At 31.0% G+C, this 27,153-nt stretch overlaps 1 protein-coding gene across 4 annotated transcripts; it reads left to right on the forward strand.

Moving 5' to 3' along the window:
• Positions 1 to 11,256: 11,256 nt before the first annotated feature.
• On the forward strand, positions 11,257 to 26,355 carry hamp (hepcidin antimicrobial peptide). 4 transcript variants are annotated; one of them, XM_073924759.1, is made up of 5 exons: positions 11,257 to 12,215; positions 17,426 to 17,467; positions 23,617 to 23,864; positions 24,311 to 24,400; positions 25,948 to 26,355. In XM_073924759.1, exons 3-5 carry the CDS (start codon positions 23,778 to 23,780, stop codon positions 26,044 to 26,046), a joined length of 276 nt encoding a protein of 91 aa, XP_073780860.1. In that variant the 5' UTR covers positions 11,257 to 12,215; positions 17,426 to 17,467; positions 23,617 to 23,777; the 3' UTR covers positions 26,047 to 26,355. The 4 variants fall into 4 exon arrangements, with proteins under 4 accessions (XP_073780860.1, XP_073780861.1, NP_991146.1 ...); XM_073924760.1 differs by having other exon boundaries at positions 24,314 to 24,400; NM_205583.2 differs by lacking the exons at positions 11,257 to 12,215; positions 17,426 to 17,467 and having other exon boundaries at positions 23,687 to 23,864.
• The last annotated feature ends 798 nt before the right edge of the window (positions 26,356 to 27,153 follow it).

Genomic DNA, 27,153 nt, shown 5'->3' on the forward strand with positions numbered 1-27,153 from the left:
TATTGCAGCTTCTCTACAGGACTGTTATTGCTCTTTTATGATGATTATTTTGTAATAAATGTTGCTTTAACTGCAGTGATTACCCCAGTGGCCTTACAGTGGACTAAAAGTAAACAGTGTAAAATAACTGCAGGATTTTTAATATGACCGTAAACTGTCCTCAGAGAGACTTTTACAGTCTTTAATGCAGTTTCTTTCAAAGTAATGGCCTGTGAAGGTCTCATAATGGACACAGATATTAAGCACGTTTCATTACAGCTCAGGTTATTTAAACCTCTCCTTCAATGCTATTTGCTTTTTATGAGCATTATGATCTGAAGCATCAGCATCAAAACAGAGTAGAGGGATAAAGAAAAAAGACTGGCTTTGCAGAAATCCTTACATGATTTTGAACAAGAGAGAAATCTACAAATCTTGACTTGAAATAACAATAATGTTGACCAAAAACACTTTAAAAGTCTAAAGTTAAAATGGAAAATATAGAAATTAGTGTCGTCAAATGATTAACCGCATCCAAAATAAAAGCTTCAAAACAAACACAAGCATAATAAAAGGGAATTAACATATAATAAATACACACACATAGTCATTCTTTTATTTTAATTCTTTTTTATTTCATTCCATTCATTCATTTATTCATTCATTCATTCATTCATTCATTCATTATTATTAATTCAATCAATCATTCATGCATTTCATTTTTTTCATTCATTCATTTGTTCATTATTCAATTATTCATTCCATTATTTTTATTTATTTAATTCATTCATTATTTATTCATTCAATCAATCATGCATTTCATTTTTTATTTCATTCATTTATTCATTCCTTTATTTTGTTTTATCTCATTGATTCATTCATTTTTTATTCTTTCTTTCATTCCATTATTTGATGCTTTAATTCGTTCGTTCATTCATTCATTCATTCATTCATTCATTCATTCATTCATTCATTCATTCATTCATTCATTCATTCATTCATTCATTCTATTATTCTTATTTCATTCATTCATTTATTCATTATTTCAATCAGTCATGCATTTCTTTTATTTCATTAATTCATTCATTCCTTCCTTCCTTTATTTTTTATTCATTCATTCATTCATTCATTCATCTGTCATTATTCATTCCATCATTTTATTTTATTTCTTTCATTCCATTTTTCTTTCATTTATTTATTCATCCATCCATTCTATTTTTATTAATTATTGAATAAACTAATTTAATTAATAGATAATTAACTAATTAATTAATAATTAACTAATTCATTCATTTATTCATTCATTTCATTGTTGTATTGGATTCATTTATTCATGTAATTATATTATTATATTATTTACCTTATATTTTAACATTATCACAACCACTTATTGAATGGTATAAATGGCCTTATTTCATTCATTCAATCGATCATTCATTCATTATATTATTTACTTATTATTTATTTCAACATTATAACAAACATTTATATTTATGGTATATATGGTTTTAATTCATTCATTCATTGGTTCATTCGTTATTCCATGCATTCATTTGTTTATTCTTTCATTCCATTATTGATTCATTCATTCAGCCATCCATTCTATTATTTATTGTTTTATTCAATCATTAATTTATTTTATTATTTTATTGCATTCATTCATTCATTCATTTAATGAATTAACTGATCAAATCTTTTTTTTTTTACTTAATATTTATTTCAACATTTTAACAACCATTTATATTTATGGCATATATGGTTTTATTTCATTCGCTTGTTCATTCATTCATTCATTCATTCATTCATTCATTCATTCATTCATTCATTCATTCATTCATTCATTCATTCATTATTCCATGCATTCAGCCATCCATTCTTTTTATTAATTGTTTCATTCATTCATTCATTCATTTATTCATTCATTCATAAATGTATTCTATTTTATTATTATACATAATATTACTTAATATTTATTGCAACATTATATCAACTATTTAAATTTATGGTATATAATATTATACATACTATACTATAATATTATGTTCAGCTTAAAAAAATATAATAATAATAATAATAATAATAATAATAATAATAATAATAATAATAATAATAATAATAATAATAACAATAACAATAAATAAAATTGATAGAAGTACAATAGACTGTACTATATGTTTATATGTAAACTTGAAAAAATTAAACATCAATTAATCCACAGGGCTTGATATAAGGCTTCTATATATCTCACCCATCCCTGTGCTTAAAATTTGAGTTCAGTCTCCAGGATTGTCAGATGATTTCTGTGTGCGTGTGCTGTGATTGATGTATTGTCTGCAGTGTTTTATACATGGGCCGGTCTAATACAAATGACCTGAGAGATAATAGTTTGGAGGAGCAGCTCACTCAATCTCTCTCCGTTCAGAACAGTCTCTATTGTGTCCTTAAATGAGCTTTGAGTCACAGCTGGGACGATTTGATCAGATTGTTGGTGAAAACAGAGCGAACGCTCCGCTAATATCTTTCCTTGTTTCAGACATCATTTATTCTGCTCTCCAGAGGTGCTGTACTCATTAGGATTCTCCTCATCATTCATCACTGCGCACACCTTGCTTCCGAAATTACCCTCAGCTCCTGCAGACAGATGAGCAGACAGACAGACAGACAGACAGACAGACAGACAGAAAGACAGACGAGCAGACAACAGAAAGACACATGAGCAGACAGACAAGACAGTTGGATAGAGAGATGGACAGACAGACAGATGAAGAGAGGAGTAGTCAGACTAACATATGAGCAGACAGACAGACAGACAGACAAAAAGAGATAAGGAGACAGACAGACTGACAGAGAGATGAGCAGACAGACTAACAGATAATCAGACAGACAGATAAGCAAACAGACTGACAGATGAGTAGACAGATAGATGAGCAGATACATGAGCAGACAGACAGACAGACATGAACAGACAGACAAACGAGCAGACAGACAGACAAACAGATAATCAGACAGACAGATAATTAGAAAGACTGTCTGACAGACAGATGAGCAGACAGACAATCAGACATGCAGACAAGGAGACAGAGAGATGAGCAGACAGACAGATAATCAGTCAGACTGTCTGACAGACAGATGAGCAGACAGACAGATAATCAGACATGCAGACAAAGAGACAGACAGATGAGCAGACAGACAGATAATCAGACAGACTGTCTGTCAGACAGATGAGCAGACAGACAGATTATCAGACAGACTGTCTGACAGACAGATTAACAGACAGACAGAAAATCAGACAGACTGTCTGACAGTCAGATGAGCAGACAGACAGATAATCAGACAGACTGTCTGACAGACAGATGAGCAGACAGACAGATAATCAGACAGACTGTCTGACAGTCAGATGAGCAGACAGACAGATAATCAGACAGACTGTCTGACAGTCAGATGAGCAGGCAGACAGATTATCAGACAGACTCTGACAGACAGATGAGCAGACAGACAGATAATGAGACAGACTGTCTGACAGTCAGATGAGCAGACAGACAAATAATCAGACAGACTGTCTGACAGTCAGATGAGCAGGCAGACAGATTATCAGACAGACTCTGACAGACAGATGAGCAGACAGACAGATAATGAGACAGACTGTCTGACAGTCAGATGAGCAGACAGACAGATAATCAGACAGACTGTCTGACAGTCAGATGAGCAGACAGACAGATAATCAGATAGACAGACAGGCAGGCAGTTGAGTGAACAGACCGACAGGGAAACAGGCAGACAGACATACAGATGAGCAGACAGATAGATTAGCAGACAGACAGACAGATAATTAGACAGACTGTCTGACAGACAGATAATTAGAAAGACATAGAGAGAGAGAGCGATGACAGAGAGACAGAGATGAGCAGAAAGAGACAGATGAGGAAACAGACAGACAGACAGATGAGGAGACAGACAGACATAGACAGATGAGGAAACAGACAGAGAGCAGACAGACAGAGAAACAGACAGACAGACAGACAGACAGATGAGGAGACAGACAGACAGACAGACATAGACAGATGAGGAAACAGACAGAGAGATAAGCAGACAGACAGAGAAACAGACAGCCAGGCAGACAGACAGACAGACAGACAGACAGTCAAAATAATGTCAGTATGTATTTGAACTAATCAGACTATGTCGTACAGCAGGATTGTCAAACTCAGTTCCTGAAGGGCCACAGCTCAGTTTAGAATCAACCCTAATTCAACTCACCTGATCCAGCTGATCTAGTTATTCATTTAAAAACTACAATGTTTGTGTTATAAAGTGACTCCTTTGTATCTGAACCAGATCACTGAATCTTTTAAACTGATTCACTTAATGTTCACATTATTTAATCAGATCAAATTGATTGACGTAATTCATTTCCAGGATTTGACTTCAAATACCGAGGCTTTTTTATTTTTTCTGGTCTTGTTGAGTTCATGACTCCTTCACCTTGACTTGTCCTCCATGTCTCTGGATTGGCGCGTCTGTGAGTCGCCGCCGGCCAGACACACACACAGCACAGGCGTCTGTGTGTCTTCTGCTCTGTTTGACGTGACTGATCTCTGGACTCGTGTCTGGTTAGGACATCACCGCCTCATGTGTACGCCTCACAAATATCTGTAAACAATCCCCATCAGGCCCTCTGGATGTAACTCTCATCGTGTTTATTTAAAAAAAATCTAAAATACTGTATTAATACATCTCGTTAAACACAAATAAATGAATGAATGAATGAACAAATAAATGAACGAATGAATGAAAAATTTAACAAACGAATGAACAATGAACAAACAACGTTATTCTGTCTCATATTGTTCTTTCTGTCATTGTATTTACTGGTAAGGAATGCACAAAAAAATGAATGAATGAACGAATGAATGAATGAATAAACAAACAATGAATTAATAATGAATGAACAACGTTGTTATGTTTCTTATCATATTGTTCTTTCTGTCATTTTATGTACTGGTAATGATAAACAAATTAATGAATGAATTAATTAATAAACAATGAACAAACAACGTTTTATTTACTTGTAACAAATTAACGCACAAACGAAGAAATGAATGAAGAAACGAACAACAAATAAATAAACAAACAACGAACAAACAACGTTGTTCTGTTTCTTATTATATTGTTCCTTCTGTCATTTTTTACTGGTAACAAATGAATGAACGAATGAATAAATGAATGCATGAACAATGATTGAACAATGAACAAACAAAGTTCTGTCTCTTATTATATTGTTCTTTCTGTCATTTTATTGACAGGTGAGGAACAAACGAATGAATGAATGAATGAATGAATGAATGAATGAATGAATGAATGAATGAATGAATGAATGAACAATGAATGAACAATGAATGAACAATGAACAAATAACATTGTTCTATCTGTTATTATATTGTTTTTTGTCATTTTATTTAATGGTAATGAATGAAGGAATGAATGAACAAATGAACAAACAAATTACTTATTAATAAATAACATTGTTCTGTTTCTTTTTATATTGTTCTTCCTGTCATTTTATTTACTGGTAACAAATGAATGAATGAATGAATGAAGGAATGAATGAATGAATGAGGGAATGAATAAATGAACAAACAATGAACAAACAATGTTGTTCTGTTTCTTATCATACTGTTCTTTCTGTCATTTTATTTACTGGTAGCAAATGAATAAACGAACGAACGAACGAATGAATGAACAAACAACGTTGTTCTGTTTCTTATCATATTGTTCTTCCTGTCATTTTATTTACTTGTAACAAATGAATGAATGGATGAATGAACCAATGAACAATGAACAAACAACGTTGTTCTGTTTCTTATCATATTTTTCTTTCTGTCATTTTATTTACTGGTAACGAATGAATGAATAAATGAACAATGAACAAACAACGTTGTTCTGTTGCTTATCAAATTTTTCTTTCTGTCATTTTATTTACTGGTAACGAATGAATGAATAAATGAACAATGAACAAACAACGTTGTTCTGTTGCTTATCAAATTGTTCTTCCTGTCATTTTATTGATTGATAACAAACAAATGAACGAACAAAAGAACAAACAAATTAACAATGAATAAACAATATTGTACTGTCTCTTATTTTTCTTTCTGTAATTTTATTTAATGGTAATTAATGAAGAAATTATTGTATGAATGAATGAACAAACAAAGAATGAACAATGAACATACAATGTTCTTCTGTCTCTTATATTGTTCTTTCTGTCAGTTTATTTCCTGGTCGGTTGTTTTCACCATTCACTCCATTGTTCTATTGTTCTTTTCATTATTTTGTTGTTCAATCATCACGTCATTTAATCTGTCGTTCTGTCTGTTGTTTAATTATTTTGTTCTATCATTCTAGCTGCACTTTCTGTTGTTCTTTCTCATTGTATCTATCATTCTAAGATTTTGTTCAAATAGTTGTTTTATTGTTGAAGTCTTTCACTTAACCACTTAATTGCTTTATTGTTTAATCTTGATATCTCTGTCGAACTTCTATCAGACTGTTCTTCTATAGTTCTTTCTATTGTTAGTTCTTTTGGTAGCTCCGTTGTTCTATTCAACTGTTCTTTCTATTGCTTGTTCTTTTGAAAGTTCTATTGATCTATTCGACTGTTCCTTCTATTGCATGTTTATTTAATTGTTCTATCTGACTGTTCTTTATATTGTTTGTTCTATTGAAAGTTATAGTTCTGTCTGACTGTTCTTTCTATTCTTTGTTCTTTTGAAAGTTCTATTGTTCTATCTGACTGCTTTTTCTATTGTTTGATCTTTTAATAGTTCTATTGTTCTATTCGACTGTTCTTTCTATTGCATGTTCATTTGTTAGTTCTATTGTTCTATCTTACTGTTCTTTCTATTGTTTGTTGGTTTGATAGTTCTATTGTTCTGTTTGGCTGTTCTTCATATTGCTTGTTCTTTTGATAGTTCTATTGTTCTATCTGACAGTTTTTTCTATTGTTTGATATTTTAATAGTTCTATTGTTCTAGCCGACTTGTCTTTCTATTGCATGTTTATTTGATAGTTCTATTGTTCTATCTGACTGTTTTTTCTATTGTTTGTTCTTTTGATAGTTCTATTGTCCTTTCCGACTGTTCTTACTGTTGCTTGTTCTTTATAGTTCTATTTTTCTATCCGACTATTCTTGCTATTGCTTATTCTTTTGATAGTTCTATTGTTCTATCTGACTGTTCTTTCTTTTGTTTGATCTTTTCGTAGTTCTGTTGTTCTATCCGACTGTTCTTTCTACTGCATGTTTATTTGATAGTTCTATTGTTCTAACTGACCGTTCTTTCTATTGTTTGATCTTTTCATAGTTCTGTTTTTCTATCCGACTGTTCTTTCCTTTGCATGTTTATTTGATAGATCTATTGTTCTAACTGACCGTTCCTTCTATTGTTTGATCTTTTCATAGTTCTATTGTTATGTCTGACTGTTCTTTATATTGTTTGTTCTTTTAAACGTTCTATTGTTCTATCTGACTGCTTTTTCTATTGGTTGATCTTTTAATAGTTCTATTGTTTTATCTGACTGTTCTTTCTATTGTTTGTTCTTTTGATAGTTCTATTGTCCTTTCCGACTGTTCTTTCTGTTGCTTGTTCTTTATAATTCTATTGTTCTATCCGACTATTATTACTATTGCTTATTCTTTTGATAGTTCTATTGTTCTATCTGACTGTTCTTTCTTTTGTTTGATCTTTTCATAGTTCTGTTGTTCTATCTGACTGTTCTTTCTATTGCATGTTTATTTGATAGTTCTATTGTTCTAACTGACTGTTCTTTCTATTGTTTGATCTTTTCATAGTTCTATTGTTATGTCTGACTGTTCTTTATATTGTTTGTTCTTTTGAACGTTCTATTGTTCTATCTGACTGCTTTTTCTATTGGTTGATCTTTTAATAGTTCTATTGTTTTATCTGACTGTTCTTTCTATTGTTTGTTCTTTTGATAGTTCTATTGTCCTTTCCGACTGTTCTTTCTGTTGCTTGTTCTTTATAATTCTATTGTTCTATCCGACTATTATTACTATTGCTTATTCTTTTGATAGTTCTATTGTTCTATCTGACTGTTCTTTCTTTTGTTTGATCTTTTCGTAGTTCTGTTGTTCTATCCGACTGTTCTTTCTACTGCATGTTTATTTGATAGTTCTATTGTTCTAACTGACCGTTCTTTCTATTGTTTGATCTTTTCATAGTTCTGTTTTTCTATCCGACTGTTCTTTCCTTTGCATGTTTATTTGATAGATCTATTGTTCTAACTGACCGTTCCTTCTATTGTTTGATCTTTTCATAGTTCTATTGTTATGTCTGACTGTTCTTTATATTGTTTGTTCTTTTGAACGTTCTATTGTTCTATCTGACTGCTTTTTCTATTGGTTGATCTTTTAATAGTTCTATTGTTTTATCTGACTTGTCTTTCTATTGTTTGTTCTTTTGATAGTTCTATTGTCCTTTCCGACTGTTCTTTCTGTTGCTTGTTCTTTATAATTCTATTGTTCTATCCGACTATTATTACTATTGCTTATTCTTTTGATAGTTCTATTGTTCTATCTGACTGTTCTTTCTTTTGTTTGATCTTTTCGTAGTTCTGTTGTTCTATTCGACTGTTCTTTCTACTGCATGTTTATTTGATAGTTCTATTGTTCTAACTGACCGTTCTTTCTATTGTTTGATCTTTTCATAGTTCTGTTTTTCTATCCGACTGTTCTTTCCTTTGCATGTTTATTTGATAGATCTATTGTTCTAACTGACCGTTCCTTCTATTGTTTGATCTTTTCATAGTTCTATTGTTATGTCTGACTGTTCTTTATATTGTTTGTTCTTTTGAACGTTCTATTGTTCTATCTGACTGCTTTTTCTATTGGTTGATCTTTTAATAGTTCTATTGTTTTATCTGACTTGTCTTTCTATTGTTTGTTCTTTTGATAGTTCTATTGTCCTTTCCGACTGTTCTTTCTGTTGCTTGTTCTTTATAATTCTATTGTTCTATCCGACTATTATTACTATTGCTTATTCTTTTGATAGTTCTATTGTTCTATCTGACTGTTCTTTCTTTTGTTTGATCTTTTCATAGTTCTGTTGTTCTATCTGACTGTTCTTTCTATTGCATGTTTATTTGATAGTTCTATTGTTCTAACTGACTGTTCTTTCTATTGTTTGATCTTTTCATAGTTTTATTGTTATGTCTGACTGTTCTTTATATTGTTTGTTCTTTTGAACGTTCTATTGTCCTTTCCGACTGTTCTTTCTGTTGCTTGTTCTTTATAGTTCTATTGTTCTATCCGACTATTCTTGCTATTGCTTATTCTTTTGATAGTTTATTGTTCTATCCAGCTGTTACTTGTATTGCTTGTTCTTATAAAAGTCATAGTTCTATTGTTCTATCTGACTGTTCTTTCTTTTGTTTGATCATTTGGTCGTTCTACATTCTTCAGACTGTTCATCTGTTGTTCTGTCTACCGCTTGATCTCTAATGTTCTGTCTCTTTATCCATTCGCTCCATCTAATCCTCTGTTGTTCTATCAGCCTTGCAGTGAAAGGTGTGTGTGATTGGACCCTATTAAGCATCAGCAGTGCTTGAGATCGAGGGCTCTGATCTCTTAGAACTGCACAAAAGCGATCCATTTCTCCCCCAACAGAGACGTTTAAGAGTGCGCTTCAGTGTTCTTGCTGAAGGTCTTCATTGTGGGAGCTCCAGTGAACCCGACTGCTCTCTCTTTTGTGTTCTCCACGATGGCTTTTTTACAGTGCCGTAACGCCGCTTCAGCAGAAAGCATTGTGTGCCGTCTGTCCCTGCGCTTCTTTCTGGGGTTTTTTTGTGCGGGTGATTACAGGCAGGGAGCTTGTCGTTCTTATTTATTCATACAGGTTCATGCCTCTATTCCCCACCGCCTCTCATCTAGTCTCCGTGTAAAAAACGCTCTTCTCTTTTCTACAAAAGAGGTCTCACTTTACTGAGCAGCCGACTGATCTGGAACGAGAGTGATGTGCTCGAGGGAGCTGAAGTTCCTCTTCACTTTTTTCTGTGAATTCTCATTATTGCAACAGCCGCTTCATTGTCTTTTGCAAGAATAAGCGCTGAAAAGGTCAAATGCAAACAAATTTGGAGGAGTGCAATCTGTGTAGCATTTATATATTTAGTAGATGAGGATGAAATCTGGTTGATGTCGAAAGCGGAAACTCGTAAATATGAGGTCAGTCAGTGGGATGAAGGCTAATGAAATATAAAATGAAAGGAAATCAGAATAAACAGGCGTCACGATTGTTCTCACTCTTAAACGCTACGGATTACAATAAAGGCTCGTACACACTCGGACGCTTTTCGTTTAGGTTTATCGTCAGCATTTTTTGAGACGCTTTTCCGAATTCAAACCCTAGAGATTTTCACTGGCGTCGAGCAGAAGAGTACGCAAAATCACTCCTTGACGTTAGATGGCGCTACACAACTTTAAGCTTCTGACACCCGCTTGTAACACTGAAGAAGAAGAGAGAACTTTGACATGGGCTGCGTCCGAAACCGGCTACTACTCAGTAGGTACTGCTTTTGAATTTAAACGTACTACTCGGCCGTTAGAAAAGTGCGTTCAATACAGTATAATTGTGAAAAGTATTAATGGAATTCGGACGTACTACATCCGCCATTTTGTCATAGTCACGTGACCTACCTGCGTCAGTTGCGTCGCTTTACTCTCATTCATGAATTCTCTCACTGGGCATCATGGGAAAGCGCAGCATGCATGGGATGTGCACTCCCGAATCTCGCCGGAAGTAGCAAGTCATCCGGGTACTTCTCGCATACTGATTTTCGAATTCTATTGCTGCGTCCCAAATCGCATACTTATGCACTATTTTACGCCATTTTGTAGTATAAATAGTGTAAGTAGTGTGTTCACATTGAAAACTCTCAAAATAATAAGTGCACTTTAATTACCCGGATGATCACTCATTCAGCCGGTAAATGAAGTGTGTAATGATGGACACTTCACACACTCAACGACCGCAGGTTTGCTTACGTAGCGGAAGAGGCGGAGCTATCGGACGCACATGTTGAATAACTTTATTTATTTTGGATGGTGAAAGCAAAATTCTCCTGTGAGAGTGATTATAGCGCCTCCCGATGGTGAATGCAGCAATACTCACGGCAGGTATTACTTGATAATTCAGTCGTTTATTTCACTGATTTGGCAACCGTCAAACGTCATCAGGGAAACGGTTTGAATTTCCGCTTAATAAAAATACATAAGTGTGCCATTTGGGACGACACTACATACATATACTATCCTGTTGAGTGTGTAAGTGCATAAGTACATAGTGCATGAGTGCATAGTGTATAGTGTGCCATTTGGGACGCAGCTTATGAATTCGGACATACTACTCGGCTCACATACTGATTTTAGCGTACTATATAGTATGGAAGTTTGCGGTTTCGGACGCAGCCATGCTTTTTGTTAAAGTTACTTGCGATTCGAACAAGCACGGATGGTTCAAGCAGCAGCTCTAGCGATGAAGAAATGATTATTGTTCACCAAAGCAATAAGCAGCTTCACGTTTATATATCTTCTGGGCATCTTCTTCAATGTGCGCTCACATTAGCAGTTTTGCACTTGAGTGCCTCAAAGTGCTGTTTACTGTAACTTCAGCAGCTCTGTGCACAAGAAAGTGCTAATCTGATTGGTGGAGAAGGTTTTGACACAGCTCATCAAAACAAAAAAACAAGCTTGAAGCGTTTTTTAAAAATTACGCCTTTACGCCTGGCGTTGGTGTGCATGATCACATCGGCGCCCTTTACTTAGTAGAACACACTGGGAAGTCACATGACGCAAACATAAGCATGGAACACAACAGAGACCCAGACAACAGGAGAGACTGGGAAAGGGTGAAAGTATTTTAAAATATATTTGCATCAGAGGTTTGATTTTTACCTTCCGCATTAGCAATAAAAATAAGAGGTTTTCTCTTTTTTATTTTTCTGACATAATGCATAATTTAAGTTTTTATTGTTTTAATTTAATTTAGGGCGAAGGAGTGGTGCAGTAGCTAGTGCTGTCGCCTCACAGCAAGAAGGTCGATGGGTCGCTGGTTTGAATCGCGGATCAGTTGGCATTTCTTTGTGGAGTTTGCATGTTCTCCCTGCGTTCGCGTGGGTTTCCTCCGGGTGCTCCGGTTTCCCCCACAGTCCAAAGACATGTGGTACAGGTGAATTGGGTAGGCTAAACTGTCCGTAGTGTATTAGTATGTGTGAATGTGAGTGTGGATGTTTCCCAGAGATGGGTTGAGGCTGGAAGGGCATCCGCTCAAAAACTTGCTGGATAAGTTGGCGGTTCATTCCGCTGTGGCGACCCCGGATGAATAAAGGGACTAAGCTGACAAGAAAATGTATGAATGAATAATTTAATTTAAGGTAATTTTCATTCATTCATTTTCTTTTCGGCTCAGTCCATTTATTAATCTGGGGTCACCACAGCGGAATGGACCACCAACTTAACCAGCATATGTTTTACGCAGCGGATGCCCTTCTAGCTGCAACCTATCTCTGGGGAATTATTTTATTTTATATTATTTACTTTATTTTAATTTAATGGTATTCTATATTAAGGAAAAAAGGTTGACTTTTTAGTTTTATGTGTTTTTGTAATATTTATTTATTTATTTGTTTATTAAATATTATTTTAACTATGGACATATTTCAAAAGAATATTTAAATTACATCATTTGGAGTGAAAGTGAGTTAAATATTGCGATAAACCTTTGTAGTCTTAAATGATAAACTTAGACATTGGCCAAAAAAAAAATAAGGAAAGCATTTCTCCTGATTACCCTTTTCATGTATTATTATTGTTATCGTATTACTTCATTATTTTTTCATCACTTATACATTTTACCTTACCAAATACTTACATTTGTCTTTTTATATAATTTGATTTAATTTTAAGCATTTTGGTGTCTTTTTTATTGATTTTATTTTTTCCTATTACATTTTTGTTTCCTTTTTTATTTTATAAATATTTTACCCATTCATAAATAAAAACGATCTGTTCTTTCATAGAAATCATTGCATTTCACCACAGATGTGAGGGAACTACATTTTCACCTACATAATCTGATTATCTGACGCGTTTCATTTCCTATCAGCTTCCCGTTGAACAGGAAATCCCTGCTGAAGCAAATCATGATCAGATGCTGTCACTGATAGTGTTTTAGCATTAACAGTTGCGCTTGATTGCTATACAGTTATATGCAATACAACAAAACTGATGCAAGCGTATATATGAGCAGCCTTTAAGTGTGGTAAAATCAGTGTAATGCATGTCAATCTTTGATTTAAAACTTAGTTTTGGAGCTTGATGATCCGGTTCATCGTCTGTACAAGGTTACTATATTTTACTAGTGCTATCAAATAGTATTTCGTCCAAAAATAATTTAAAAAAAATGATGCATGACTATAAATAGCGTGATAGAATAAGTCTAATGCATCTTAATCTGTGATATAATGCTTTAGCTTTGAGCTTGTAGACTACATTAAGTGACTGTTTAAGGTTACTTTTGGTCACTGTAGTTTTTAGACTATGATATTGCGATAGATTAATTCAATTAAAAAATGTCCGTTTGCAACATCAAGCAGCATAACGAGCTGTTTTCAATGTCTAAGAGTCAGTATAAGTGTATAAAAGCGGATGTCTAGAGCCAAACAGATTCCAGTAGCTGCATCCACTCATACATGAAGAATAAAGACAATATAATACTGCTATATCCAAATACAATACAACCAATAGGTGTCTAACAGAGTGGTAAACTCAGTGTACTGCATATCAAGTTTTAGATAATGCTTTTTTTCTAAGCTTAGATCAAGGTCTCTGGACTCTGCTGTTCATTTTTTTTTAGTTAGCAGAAGATGCTGCATTTGTGAAGATGCTGTTTTACCATCTGCTGATCTCCAGCTGAGTGGATGTGGAGCTGAAGGTCGAGCAGATTTATTCAGTTCAATACAATGCAGATCTTCACATTGCAACAACTAAAAGAACAGAAACAGAGATGCTCTGCATGACCACACGTCTCTCTCTCTCTCTCTTTTGGATATACTGTATAAAGACTTGGATTTTTGCTAAATGTTTTGTTCCCTCGAAAATGTATCTTTATTTTGCTACTTTAAAATGATTCATGTTATGTTATGTTGTTATATTTTATGTTATATTATATGTTGTGTCATGTTATATCTTATTGTTATATGTTATGTTATGTACTGTTATGGTATGCTATGTTATGTTATATGTTATTTGTTATGTTATATCATGTTATATGCTATGTTATATGTTATGTCATGTTGAATGTTATGTTAAATGTTATGTTATATGTTATTTGTTATGTTATATGTTATATGCTATGTTATATGTTATGTCATGTTGAATGTTATGTTAAATGTTATGTTATATGTTATTTGTTATGTTATATGTTATATGCTATGCTATATGTTATGTCATGTTGAATATTATGTTTGATGTTGTTATATGTGATGTTATGTCATGTTAAATGTTATTTCATATGTTTTATATGTTACATGTTATGTTATGTTATGTCATGTCATATGCTATGTTAAATGTGATGTTGTCGTGTTATATTATGTTATACTGTATGCTGTGTTATTTTATATATTGTTTTATGTTAAGTTGTTATGTAATGTTAAATGTTTTTTGTGGTTTGTTATGTTATATGTTATTATGTTTTATGTTGTATTATATATTATATGTCGTTATGGTTTATGTTATGTAATGTTATGTGCAATGATATGTTATATGTTATGTAACATAACATAACATATAGCATAACACAACATATAGCATCATATAACATATAACACAACACAACATGATGTTATTTTATATATTTTGTTATGTCATATGTTACATGCAATGCTATTTGATATATTTTGTTATATGTCATGATATGTTAAATGTTATGTTACCTGATATGCAATTTTTTATATTGTTTTATGTTACGTTGTTATGTAATGTTATATGTTGTTATAGTATGTAATGTTATATGGTATATGTAGTTATATTTTATGTTATATTATATGCTGTGTCATGTTATACTGTACCTTATGTTACATGCTATGATATATGCTGTTATATGCAATGTTATATGCTATGTACTGTTATGTTATGCTATGTTATATGTTATTTGTTATGTTTTATGTTGTTATATGTTATATGCTATGTTATATGTTATGTTGAATGCTGTTAAATGTTGTTACATGTTATGTTAAATGTGCTGTTATGTCATGTTATTTCATGTCGTTATATGTTAAATGTTGTTATAGTTTGTTATTTTATATGATATATGTTGTTATGTTTTATGTTGTATTATATATTACATGTTGTTATGGTTTATGCTATGTTATATGATATGTTATGTTATGTAACAACTTGTAGCATAACATAACATATAACACAACATAACATACTGTTATTTTGTACTTTTTATGTTATATGTGATGTTATGCCATATGTTATAGGTTATGTTATTTGCTATATTATATATGATATATGTTGTTATATTTTATGTTATGTTATATGTTGTCATGTTATATCTTATGCTATATGCTATGATATATGCTGTTATATGTAATGTTATATGTTACGTAATGTTATGTTATCTGTTATTTGTTATGTCACATGTTATGCGCTATTTTAAATGTTGTTAAAATGTGTTATATGTTGATTTGTTATATTATATCATATATTATTTTATATGTTATGTTGTTAAATGTTATGTTATATGTTGTGTTATGTCATGTATTATGTTATGTTATATGCTCAGTTATTTTATGTTGTTATGTAATGTTATATGTTTCTGTAGTTTGTTATGTTATATGGTATATGTTATTATGTTTTTATGTTGTACTATATATTATATGTTGTTATGGTTTATGTTATGTTATATGATATGTTATGTTATGTAAGATAACATAACATATAGCATAACATAACATATAATACATAGCATAACATAACATATAACACAACATAACATGCTATGTTATTTGATATATTTTGTTATATATGTTATATATATTATTTGATATATATCATGTTATATGTTATGTTATATATGTTATTTTATATATTTTTTTATCTTACATTGTTATGTAATGTTATATGTTGTTGTAGTTATATGGTATATGTAGTTTTATTTTATGTTATAATATATGTTGTGTCAAGTTATATGCTATGCTATATGCTGTTAAATGCAATGTTATATGTTATGCACTGTTATGCTATGCTATGTTATGTTATATGTCATTTGTTATATTATATGATGTTATATGTTGTATGCTATGTTATATTGAATGTTATGTTATATTATGTTGTTAAATGTTATGTGATGTTATTTCAAATATTATGTTATTGTATATGCTATGTTATTTTATGTTGTTATGCAATGTTATATGTTTTTGTACTTTGTTATTTTATATGATATATGTTTTTATGGTTTATGTTATATGTTATGTTATATATAATGCAGCATATAGCATAACATAACATGCTACAGTATGTAATTTTATATGTTTTATATGTTACATGTTATGTCATATGCTATGTAAATTTGATGTTGTTATATGCTTGTTATATGTTATGTTATACTGTATGCTGTGTTATTTTATATATTGCTTTATGTTATGTTGTTATGTAATGTTATTTTTTCTTATAGTTTATGGTATATGGTATATGTTGTTATAGTTTATGTAATGTTATATGATATGTAATATAACATAACATATAGCATAATATAACATCATACCATAACACAACATAACATGCTATTTTATATATTATGTTATGTTGTTAGGTAATGTTATATTTTGTTATAGTTTGGTGTTATTTTGTACATGTTGTTATGGCTTATGTTATATGTTGTGTTATGGTATGTTATGTTATGTTATATGTTATGTTATGCTGTTATGTTATGTTATGTTATATGTTATGCTGTTATGTTATGTTATGTTATGTTATATGTTATGTTATGCTGTTATGTTATGTTATGTAATGTTATGTTATGTTATGTTATGTTATGTTATGTTATGTTATGTTATGAATCTTTCAGAATAAACCCCCTGATATGAAGACCTGTCTAGAAATATTAAGTTATTTTTAAAATGTATCAATTTATTCTTAACTACGTTAGTGATATTAATTTATATATTTTGCAGTCTACTAAGTTGTTTGATTTAATTTAAAGAATATAATTAAGTTAGCATTTATTGTTACCTTTATTGTCATCTTCCCAGCTACTACATCACTTCACACTGCTCTCTTGTATTATCATTAGTGTGCAGTGAGTGTCTGTTCATCAAACCCAGTGCAGTTTTTCACCCTGTTCTAGTTTAAGATTTCTCTTTCCTTCTCTAGATCACAGCAGATGCACTTCTGACATGAAGACTCATCCACAAGGTAAACAGAATATTTATGTTGCCTTCTAAAATGTATTTTATGTTCATCACAGTCACAGCGTGGGCTGAACAATTGATTTTTTCATGACAAACACCAGAACAGGGTTACATATGTCACTGACTAATGATCCCAAATGTTTGTGAGAATGATGTCGAAATCAAGAAAGATTCTTAATTTTATTTGGCGAGATGGAGTGTGTGTTATGTGATAAGGCTTTAATATATTGTGTTTTATTCGACTGCACGGGGGTTCATATTTATTTTTGTATTTTATTTTTTTAAAAAGTCTACTTTTACAATTGGACACTTGTAAACCACTGCAGAAAGTTCTAACCAGCAGGCCCATGTCATATACAGTACAGATACTTAATAAATAACCCACTATAAATTAAAAGAATTAACGTATGCTTTTTGTTTTCACAAGCTTTGGAGATGTAACATAAATTCCGCTTTAAATAATAGGTCACCTATAGCTTTCGCCATGAGGCTGTGTTCAAAATGACATCAATGTTTTCAAAGTGCACTGCCAAGGGAGCACAATTGTAAACATGAAGATCGCTAAAACTGAACTGTTAAAATTGTTAGAAAGCAAATTACACCTAAGAGAGATGACCTTAATGCTTTTTTAATTTTAATAATTCCAACTTTGAATGTTAGAATGATCTAAATGAAAAGGGCATAGGGGGGATAAGTGGCAATAGAACACAGCCAGGAACTATGTTTCTAACTACAGCTCCAGAGGTGTAGTTGCGAGTGCTCAAGTTTGCGACTGAGTTTGCGAACGTTCGTTGGAGTGACGGATTTGGGAAACGACAAACCAACAAACTATATTTATAATGATGGAACTTACTAAAGTATTGAAATACAGTAGCGTAGTAGGCCCAGTAAAGCAGCTACAACTCTGCACAGTTAAAAAAAGTGGCAGATTACCTCAGAAATATAGGCTATATGTCATATATAGCATATTGTATACATCATTTTTGGTAAATTTTGAAATGTGTGTAGCTTGTACATGACGTATTTCATTCCTCCGCGTACCAATAGAAGGAAGCCTAATAAAGGGACTAAGTCGAAAAGAAAATGAATTAGTAGTTTAGTTAAAGCCTGATTTACTTATTAAAATAGCTTAAAGTAACTCTTTTACGATGCATGATAATAAGTGTTGAGAAGTAAACCTAAATTTAAAACCCAAAATAAATGTCTGTGCAGAAAATAACTTATCTAAACAATTGAAGAGAGAGAAAGAGAGAGAGAGAGAGAGAAAGAGAGAGCAAGTCTGCAGTGGCGCCGCTCCGCCTGTGTGTGTTTGAGCAGCAGATCCCGCTGATATCAGTGGCGTCTCCAAAACACACGACAAACACACAAAATCACCAGCGCACGCAAATATTCCTGAGTCATGATACAAAACCGTCAGTGTCTGAAAATAAACCTTTTCATGGATTGATGAGTCATACAAAATAATCAACTCACCAACTGGAGGTTTTCTGGATTCTCTCTTTAGGTGCATGCAAAATTAAAATGATAGACCATTTCTAACATTTAAATAATATTAATGACAAAATAATGAATTAATGTAACAATTAATTTAAATGCAACTTAATTTAGTTTTTTCATTTAAGTTGGGTTATTATATTAGTATGTGTTATTATGTATTTAATAAAAACAAAAGTTATTAAAAAGTTGAAGTCAGAATTATTAGCCCCCCTTTGAATTTTTCATTTATTAAATATTTCCCAAATGATGTATAACATTGCAAATATTTTTACAGTATGTCTGATAATATTTTTTCCTCTCGAGAAAGTTGTATTTGTTTTATTTAGGCTATAATACACGCAGTTTTGGATTTTTTAAAAATTATTTAAAGGTCAAAATTATTAGCCCCCTTTTTTTTTTCGATAGTCTACAGAACAAACCATCATTATACAATAACTTGCCTAATTCCCCTTACCTGCCTAGTTAACCTAATTAACCTAGTTAAGCCTTTAAATGTCACTTTAAGCTGTATAGAAGTGTCTTGAAAAATATCAAGTCAAATATTATTTACTATATTTATTATTAGAAATGAGTTATTAAAACTATTATGTTTAGAAATGTGTTGAGAAAATGTCTCCGTTATACAGAAATTGGGGAAAAAATAAACAGGGGGGCTAATAATTCTGACCTCAACTGTATATATACAAACCATTATTAATAAAAATTACTTCACTTAACAATTAATACTAAAATAACACTAACAAATTATTTACATTTTTAAATATTAAAACAACTTGAGATAAATCAAATTGTCTGAAATGTTATTTAAACTACAGATTAGCTTAAAAATGTGTACAAATTTAGTCAAACTTTCTAAAATGTAAATAAAAATGTCATGTCAGGTAAATAGTCATTTTATTCCATCCTTTATTAAGCAAAACTCTAGAATATTACTCTCATATTTTTTTCCTGAAACAGAATCAAAGAACTCACAATTCCATTGAAATGTATTTGTCTTTAGTATGTACAAAATATAAATTATTAGAAAAATTGTGAACATGAAAATCTCCACAAAAAGTTGTACTGCATAAAGCAAATGATAGTGATTTCTTGGTTTCAATATTTTTATTATTTGAAAATTTCGCAGACATTTACTTGAAAATACACTATTTTAAACATAAACATAAAACTTGCATTCAACCAATTAGACATTTAAAAATATATATAAATAAAATAAAGTAATATTCTAAAAAACAACAACAACAACAACAACAAACAACAGTCATAAAATAATAAAAATAAATAAATAAATAATAAAATAAACATGCATTCCCCCAACCAACCACCCACCAGTGCTATCCAACAATAAATGTAGGTATTAAAGGCAAAGTAAACATATTAATCACAAGTTTGTAAAAAGGAAATAAGGGAACCACGTTTTTTCAAAAAACAAAACCTTGTCAATTAGTGTATATCAGATTTTTTTCCAGGCGCAGTGTATCTGTTAACTCTGCCAGCCATCATTTAAGAGAACTTCTTTTTTCTTCCAAAACAAAAAGATGAGTTTTTTTGGCAGAGATCAACCCATATGAAACAAACTGTTGTTGTACTCGTGTAAATCTCAAAAATTCTTCGGAAACTCAGATTATAATTAATATAGGATCTGGTTCAATCGGAATGTCTAATGAAGCTGAAACAACTTGAAATATTTTGTTCCAGAAACTCAATATTAAAAGAGAAAAGTGAAACAAAAAAGTAAAAGTTAAAAGTTTTTACAAAAAGTAACATAATTAAAAGTAATTCAAACTATTAATACAAACTAGTTACTCAGTGTTATTAAACTAACACTAACAATGAAATCTGTTGAATGCTTTAAAAGAAGGAACTAACTATGGACAAATAAAAAATAAATAACTAAAACTTACTAAAATATCAATAAAATGCTATTTATGTTAAAGAAGGAGTACAGTAATATTACTGTAGACCTTTGTTATTTGCGCAACATGTTAATATATTATATTTATTACACAAAATACAAATTTATTATATTATATATTATTTATTTATTACATTTATATTCTTGTGGTGGTATTTTTAAGACCAAATATTATACAATTATAAATTGATTTTTATAATTGAATGTACATGTATTTTGCTTTATTGTAAAACAAAAATGCTTTAGAAAAAATGAAAGTTCCCATAAAATCTCCCATAATACACAGCTATTCATTTTTTGTCGTGTACCGTACAATGTAAAGGGATATTATTGTATTTTTTATTTTTTTTTCAATTTATTACATGTTGAACATACATATTCAAGCCTATAAAAAGGACACAAATATTAACAATGATAGCAAATTATATGATATTATGACTACACATAAAACAATAATAAATAAATAAATAAATGGGTAGCACGATCACCTCACAGCAAAGATCATTGGTTCAAGCCTCAGCTGGGTCAGTAGGCATTTCTGTGTGGAGTTTGCATGTTCTCCTTTTGCATGTGCTCCGGTTTCCCCCACAGTCCAAAGACATGTGGTGTAGGTGAATTGAATAAGCTAAATTTTCCGTAGTGTACGTGTGTGAATGCAAGAGTGTATGGGTGTTTTCCAGTGTTGGGTTGCGGCTGGAAGGGCATCCGCTGTGTAAAAATATTTATGCAAAATATCTCTTCTTCCTTTGAGATTTACCATTGTATACTGTTTTGACAAATATCTCCAACATGTAAAGATTTGAACATATTAATCCCGCAGCATTTGATTAAGAAATTCAGTATTCTCATTTCAATGCATTTTGAGGAGGTTTTGATCATCTGTGATTTATAGCAGAGAAAGCAAGAGAAAAGTGAATCATCCTCAAAGTGCATTTCTAAATAATTCAAGCAGAAATACTCAATCATAATTCTCCGAAAAGTGCCCTAGACTTGTCCTTTATTTAATGGAAATTTTATGTCATTAGCAAAATAATAAATCAGTAAGGGCAGACTGTGTTTTTATGGCGATTTCATCTGCACTTTACATTCCTCTGATGGAAATAAAAGAGTAATAACTGAAGTGCTCATCGAGGCTGTTTGCACATATGTTTTTTATTGGCGATATTGACAAAAAGTCTTCTTGCAGAAGGTTATCTGAGGTCTACACACCTCCGCAATCTGTTTGCTCTGTTATTAGACTGTCTTTATGACGCCGGCCGGACAATTACACAGAGTTTATTCATATTTGCTAAAGAAAAGTTTCTTTGGCATCCAGAAAAATCCAGATCATGCATTGCAAATGACAATGCAATGGCTTTTCTAGTCCAAATAAATAAATAAATTAATTAATTAATAAGTAGATAGATAAATAAATAAATAAATAAGTAGATAAATAAGTAAATACATAAATAAGTAGATAAATAAATAAATAAATAAACAAATAGATAAATAAGTAAATGGAAAAAAGTAAATAAGTAAACAAATACGTTTATAAATAAATAAATAAATAAATAAGTAAATAAATACATAAATAAGGAAATAAATAAATAAGGAAATGATTAAGTAGTTAAATAAGGAAATGGGTAAACAAATAAGTAAATTAAATAAGTAAATAAATAAATATGTAATTAAATACATGAATTTATCAATAAGAAGATAAACAAGGAAATTAATAAATAAGGAAATAAAAATGAAATTATTAAATAAATAAGTAAATAAATAATTGAAATAAATATGTAAGTAAATAAATAAATAAACAAATAAATAAATAAAAAGGGAAATAAATAAACAAAAAAAGTTGCTTTAATAGTCTATTTCATTATTTTATAGCAATAATAAATCACAATATAGCATTGACATAACAATACATAACAATGACATAATAAATATTTGTGTAATATTACTGTAAATGAACTTAACAAATAAACAAAAAGAAATCTTACAAACAGTTAAATGTTATAACGCTGTTTATACATTTACAGTAAGTTCATTCATGCATTTTTCTTTGACTTAGTCCCTTATTTATCAAGGGTCGCCACAGCGGAATGAACCGCCAACTATTCCAGCATATATTTTAAGCAGCGGATGTACATTCAGCCATAACCCAGTATTAGGAAACACCCATTCACACTCATACACTACGGCCAATTTAGTTTATTCAATTCCCCTATGGCGCATGTGTTCGGACTGTGGGGGAAACCGAAGCACCCGGAGGAAACCTTAAAATGGGTTTTAAGAGAAAAAGACTTTTTAAAACGCTATAAAACTGCTTCTGTTCTAGCTGAAATAAAACAAATAAGACTTTCTCCAGAAGAAAAAAAGATTATCAGACATTCTGTGAAAATGTCCCTGCTCTGTTAAACATCATTTGGGAAATATTAAAAATAGAAGTTTTTATTAAAAGTTGTTTTTTTAAATGTCATCTTTAAATATTTCAGTATGAAATGTTTTTTATTTATTTATTTTTTATTCATATATATAAAAATATATTTTATATTTGAGAAAAATGGGCATACAACATATGCTGGATAAGTTGGTGGTTCATTCCGCTGTGGCGTCGTCCCCTGATGATTAAAGGGACTACGCCGAATGAAAATGAACGAATAAATAAACTAGCATATAAATTCAATAGCTTTTATTTTTTTGGTTCATTCCCTCATTCATGTGTGATTTTTTTCCTGTCACTGTGCTGCAATGGACAGTTTCCAGCATTGTGCAACATCTGACTGGAAGAGCTAAAGCGTCACACGGGTCAAAGGACAAACTGAGCTCACTATAAATATCAGAGCCGAGCAGAAGAAAAGTAGATCCACAAGAAGAAGAAAAAGATCATCATCATCATCATCATCCTCCAAAACTGAAGATGAAGCTTTCTAACGTGTTTCTGGCTGCTGTCGTCATCCTGACCTGTGTCTGTGTCTTCCAGATCACAGCCGTTCCCTTCATACAGGTCAGATTCTACATTTCAAAATACTTTCCGTCTGATTTATGAGCTTTTTTATTCATGAAGACCAATAAAATGTCCCCAAAAGGTCAAAATGTACTGGTATTTCTATACCTATGGGGACATATAGACAATACACATTCACATACATGGGAAATTGCTTGTTTTTAGTAAAATAGTTAGTATTATAGAAAAAAGAAAGTAGATAGTAAAAAGTAGAAAGTAGAAAAAAGGCAGAATATAACAAGAAAGCATAATAATATATGTTCATTTCTATTTTTCAACATGGCTTTTGCATGCTTCTTACATAATGGTACCAACATTATGACATAGAACTTTGGTTTACATATTGTACACTGAATTGTGTATATGGTGTTTGGCATTATATAACGTTATCAGTGAATTTCTGAAAGGCAAACTCATATTGAAGCTGTGTGTGTTTGATTAATCAGCAGGTACAGGATGAGCATCATGTGGAGAGTGAAGAACTGCAGGAGAACCAACATCTGACTGAAGCTGAACACAGACTAACAGACCCTCTGGTATGAAGACCTCACACCAATTATTAGAAGACTTTTACTTATTTGTAACAGGGATATGATTTTGGCCTATTAGTTATAGGAAGGTTTTTATTAGTTAGTTTAGGTTTGTATTGATTGATATTAATAATACATAGACACAAATTAAAAATACAACTAAACAATTGATAGTTTATATATGTACAGTGATCAGCATCTACACTCTCAGAAATAAAGGTATGCAAGCTGTCACTGGGTGGGTACCTTTTCAAATGGTACACATTTGTACTTATAGGGTCCATATTGGTACCTCAAAAGTATATATTAATACCTACAAATTTTTAAGTGGAACACTTTTGTACTTTTTAGGTACTATTATATACCCTTGAGGTATTAATATGGACCTTTAAGATACAAATTTGTACCTTTTGCAAAGGTGCTACCTCAGTGACAGCTTACATACCTTTATTTCTGAGAGTGTATGAGTACACCCCTCCACAAATCTATTTGTTAAATTTAGATTTTTAATAATATTAATCTTTATAAGATTATATTTGTGCATATACATTAGATTAGTCAGTACTGAAAAGCCAAATCTGGAGCTCATCTAACAAAATAACTTGTTATAATGGTCCAAAAACTAGTACACCCAAATGTATATTTTATAGAAAAATAATAAATACAAATAAATAAAAATCAAGAGAAGCAAAAAAAAAAAAAAAAAGCAAAAAGTTTGTAGAAATTTAGTAGGTTGTAATTTATGTTTTGCAATATTTTGCTTGAATTTAATTGTATTATCTTTCAATCTTTCTGTTCAGTGACTAAAATATTATTTTAATAAATATATCTGTTTAATATTTTTTTTTCAATGCTCCAAAATACATTGCCTATATTTACTGAGAAATGGAATATTCAATTTTAAAATGAGGTGTACTTATATAGGCTGAGCACTGTATAACCTAATGTAAATAATAATATAAACTTAAAGTTGATGTTTGATCAAAAGTTATTAATATTTATTTATTATTATATGCATCTATTTATTTATTATTGTATTGAATAAATTAGGGGTTGGTCTTTAAGTAAAATGTAATGTTTCATCAAAATTATTACTATATTGTCTTTATATGTGAATATGAAGAAATATTTTAGGATTTTATTTGAATGAAATATGATTATAAATGATTATAAATATGATTATAAATGCAATCAAATCTTATTAATATATTAATAATGAGAAGATTTAATTCAATTTTTTTTAATTGAATTGTACATTTTTAATGTTTATTATATTTCTATTGGATTTAAGTTTTCGGACTTAAATAAAATGTAATATGCATGTATAAAAAATTATACAAATTAAAATAATAATTTGTACAATTATTATTGTATAATAAATTGTATAATTTTAATTAATTAAAATTAAGAATGAATACTATTAATTAAAGTATCACAAACTGTAAATACTAAATAATCAAATTATTATTCATTTAAATTAGTACAAAGTTTTAATTATTCAGCTTGTATAATTAATTAAAAAAAATGTCTGTCTTTTTTTTTAATCCTCATAGGTTCTGTTCAGGACCAAGCGCCAAAGTCACCTTTCCCTGTGCAGATTCTGCTGCAAATGCTGTCGCAATAAAGGCTGCGGATACTGCTGCAAATTCTGAGCATTTCTTTTAAAAAATTAACTTATTTTAACCCTTTTTTCTTCAAAAATCCTTGCTAAAATGATTTCCATGTTGTTTAAAAAAGAAAACGGGTATAAATGCAGGCTGCATCTCCATGCTTTTCTGCTTTATAAAAGTTGCAGCTACACAAATCTACCAAAAATATTTAAGTTAATGCTTTTATAATGTCCTATATTTTATACATGTGTATATATTTTAACCTGTGTACATAGACATGTTCATGAATGTTCATTTAGTGTAATGCAAGACTTGTTTGTACATATTTGTAATAAAATGATGTTAAACACATCTGTTTTGCGGTCATTCATTTGTGAAACTCTAGAGGGCGCTCAATGCACAAACACACATTAATATACTGTATTTCTGCACAGTGGAGACCGTTAAAAACCCCACAGAAACCTCGAGTCTGTTTCAAAACATACTGTGCTGCTGCCTTGGGCCTACATAGGGAGCATCGTCAATAATAACCAGGCTATCTCCATCTTATTATTTTTAACATGTTTGACATGAACAAGCTGCTGTAAAAACAGAACGATGGGCTACTTTAATTAGCACAGATCGTACAGGGAACATTTTGAGCAATGTTTGTTAATTAAATGACTACGAAATGGATTATTATTGCTGCTATACCTACTATAACACTATAGTACTTTATGGTAAATCCTCAAGTGCTTTTTAAACATAGGCTACTACACTAAAGTACTTGAATTAAATTATTTAGTTTCTGAGGTAATAATAGGCTAATCTAAAAAATACTCATACTTCAGGGTACTTCATCACATATTGTATTTTTATTAATAATTTTATAATAAAATGATTATGAACTGAATTATTATTGCAGCTACCCACATGAAAAAATTAATTTGGTAAGTAGCCTTGTGTTTTTGAACCATATGAAGTTATTCATTCATTCATTCATTCATTTTCTTTTCGGCTTAGTCCCTTTATTAATGTGGGGTCGCCACAGCGTAATGAACCACCAACTAATCCAGCATATGTTATTACGCAGCATATGTTTTTACGCAGCGGATGCCCATCCAGCTGCAACCCATCACTGGGAAACACTCAAACACTCTCATGCACACA

This window comes from Danio rerio, chromosome 16, assembly GCF_049306965.1.
Source record: "Danio rerio strain Tuebingen ecotype United States chromosome 16, GRCz12tu, whole genome shotgun sequence".
In the NCBI taxonomy this organism is placed as follows: domain Eukaryota; kingdom Metazoa; phylum Chordata; class Actinopteri; order Cypriniformes; family Danionidae; genus Danio; species Danio rerio.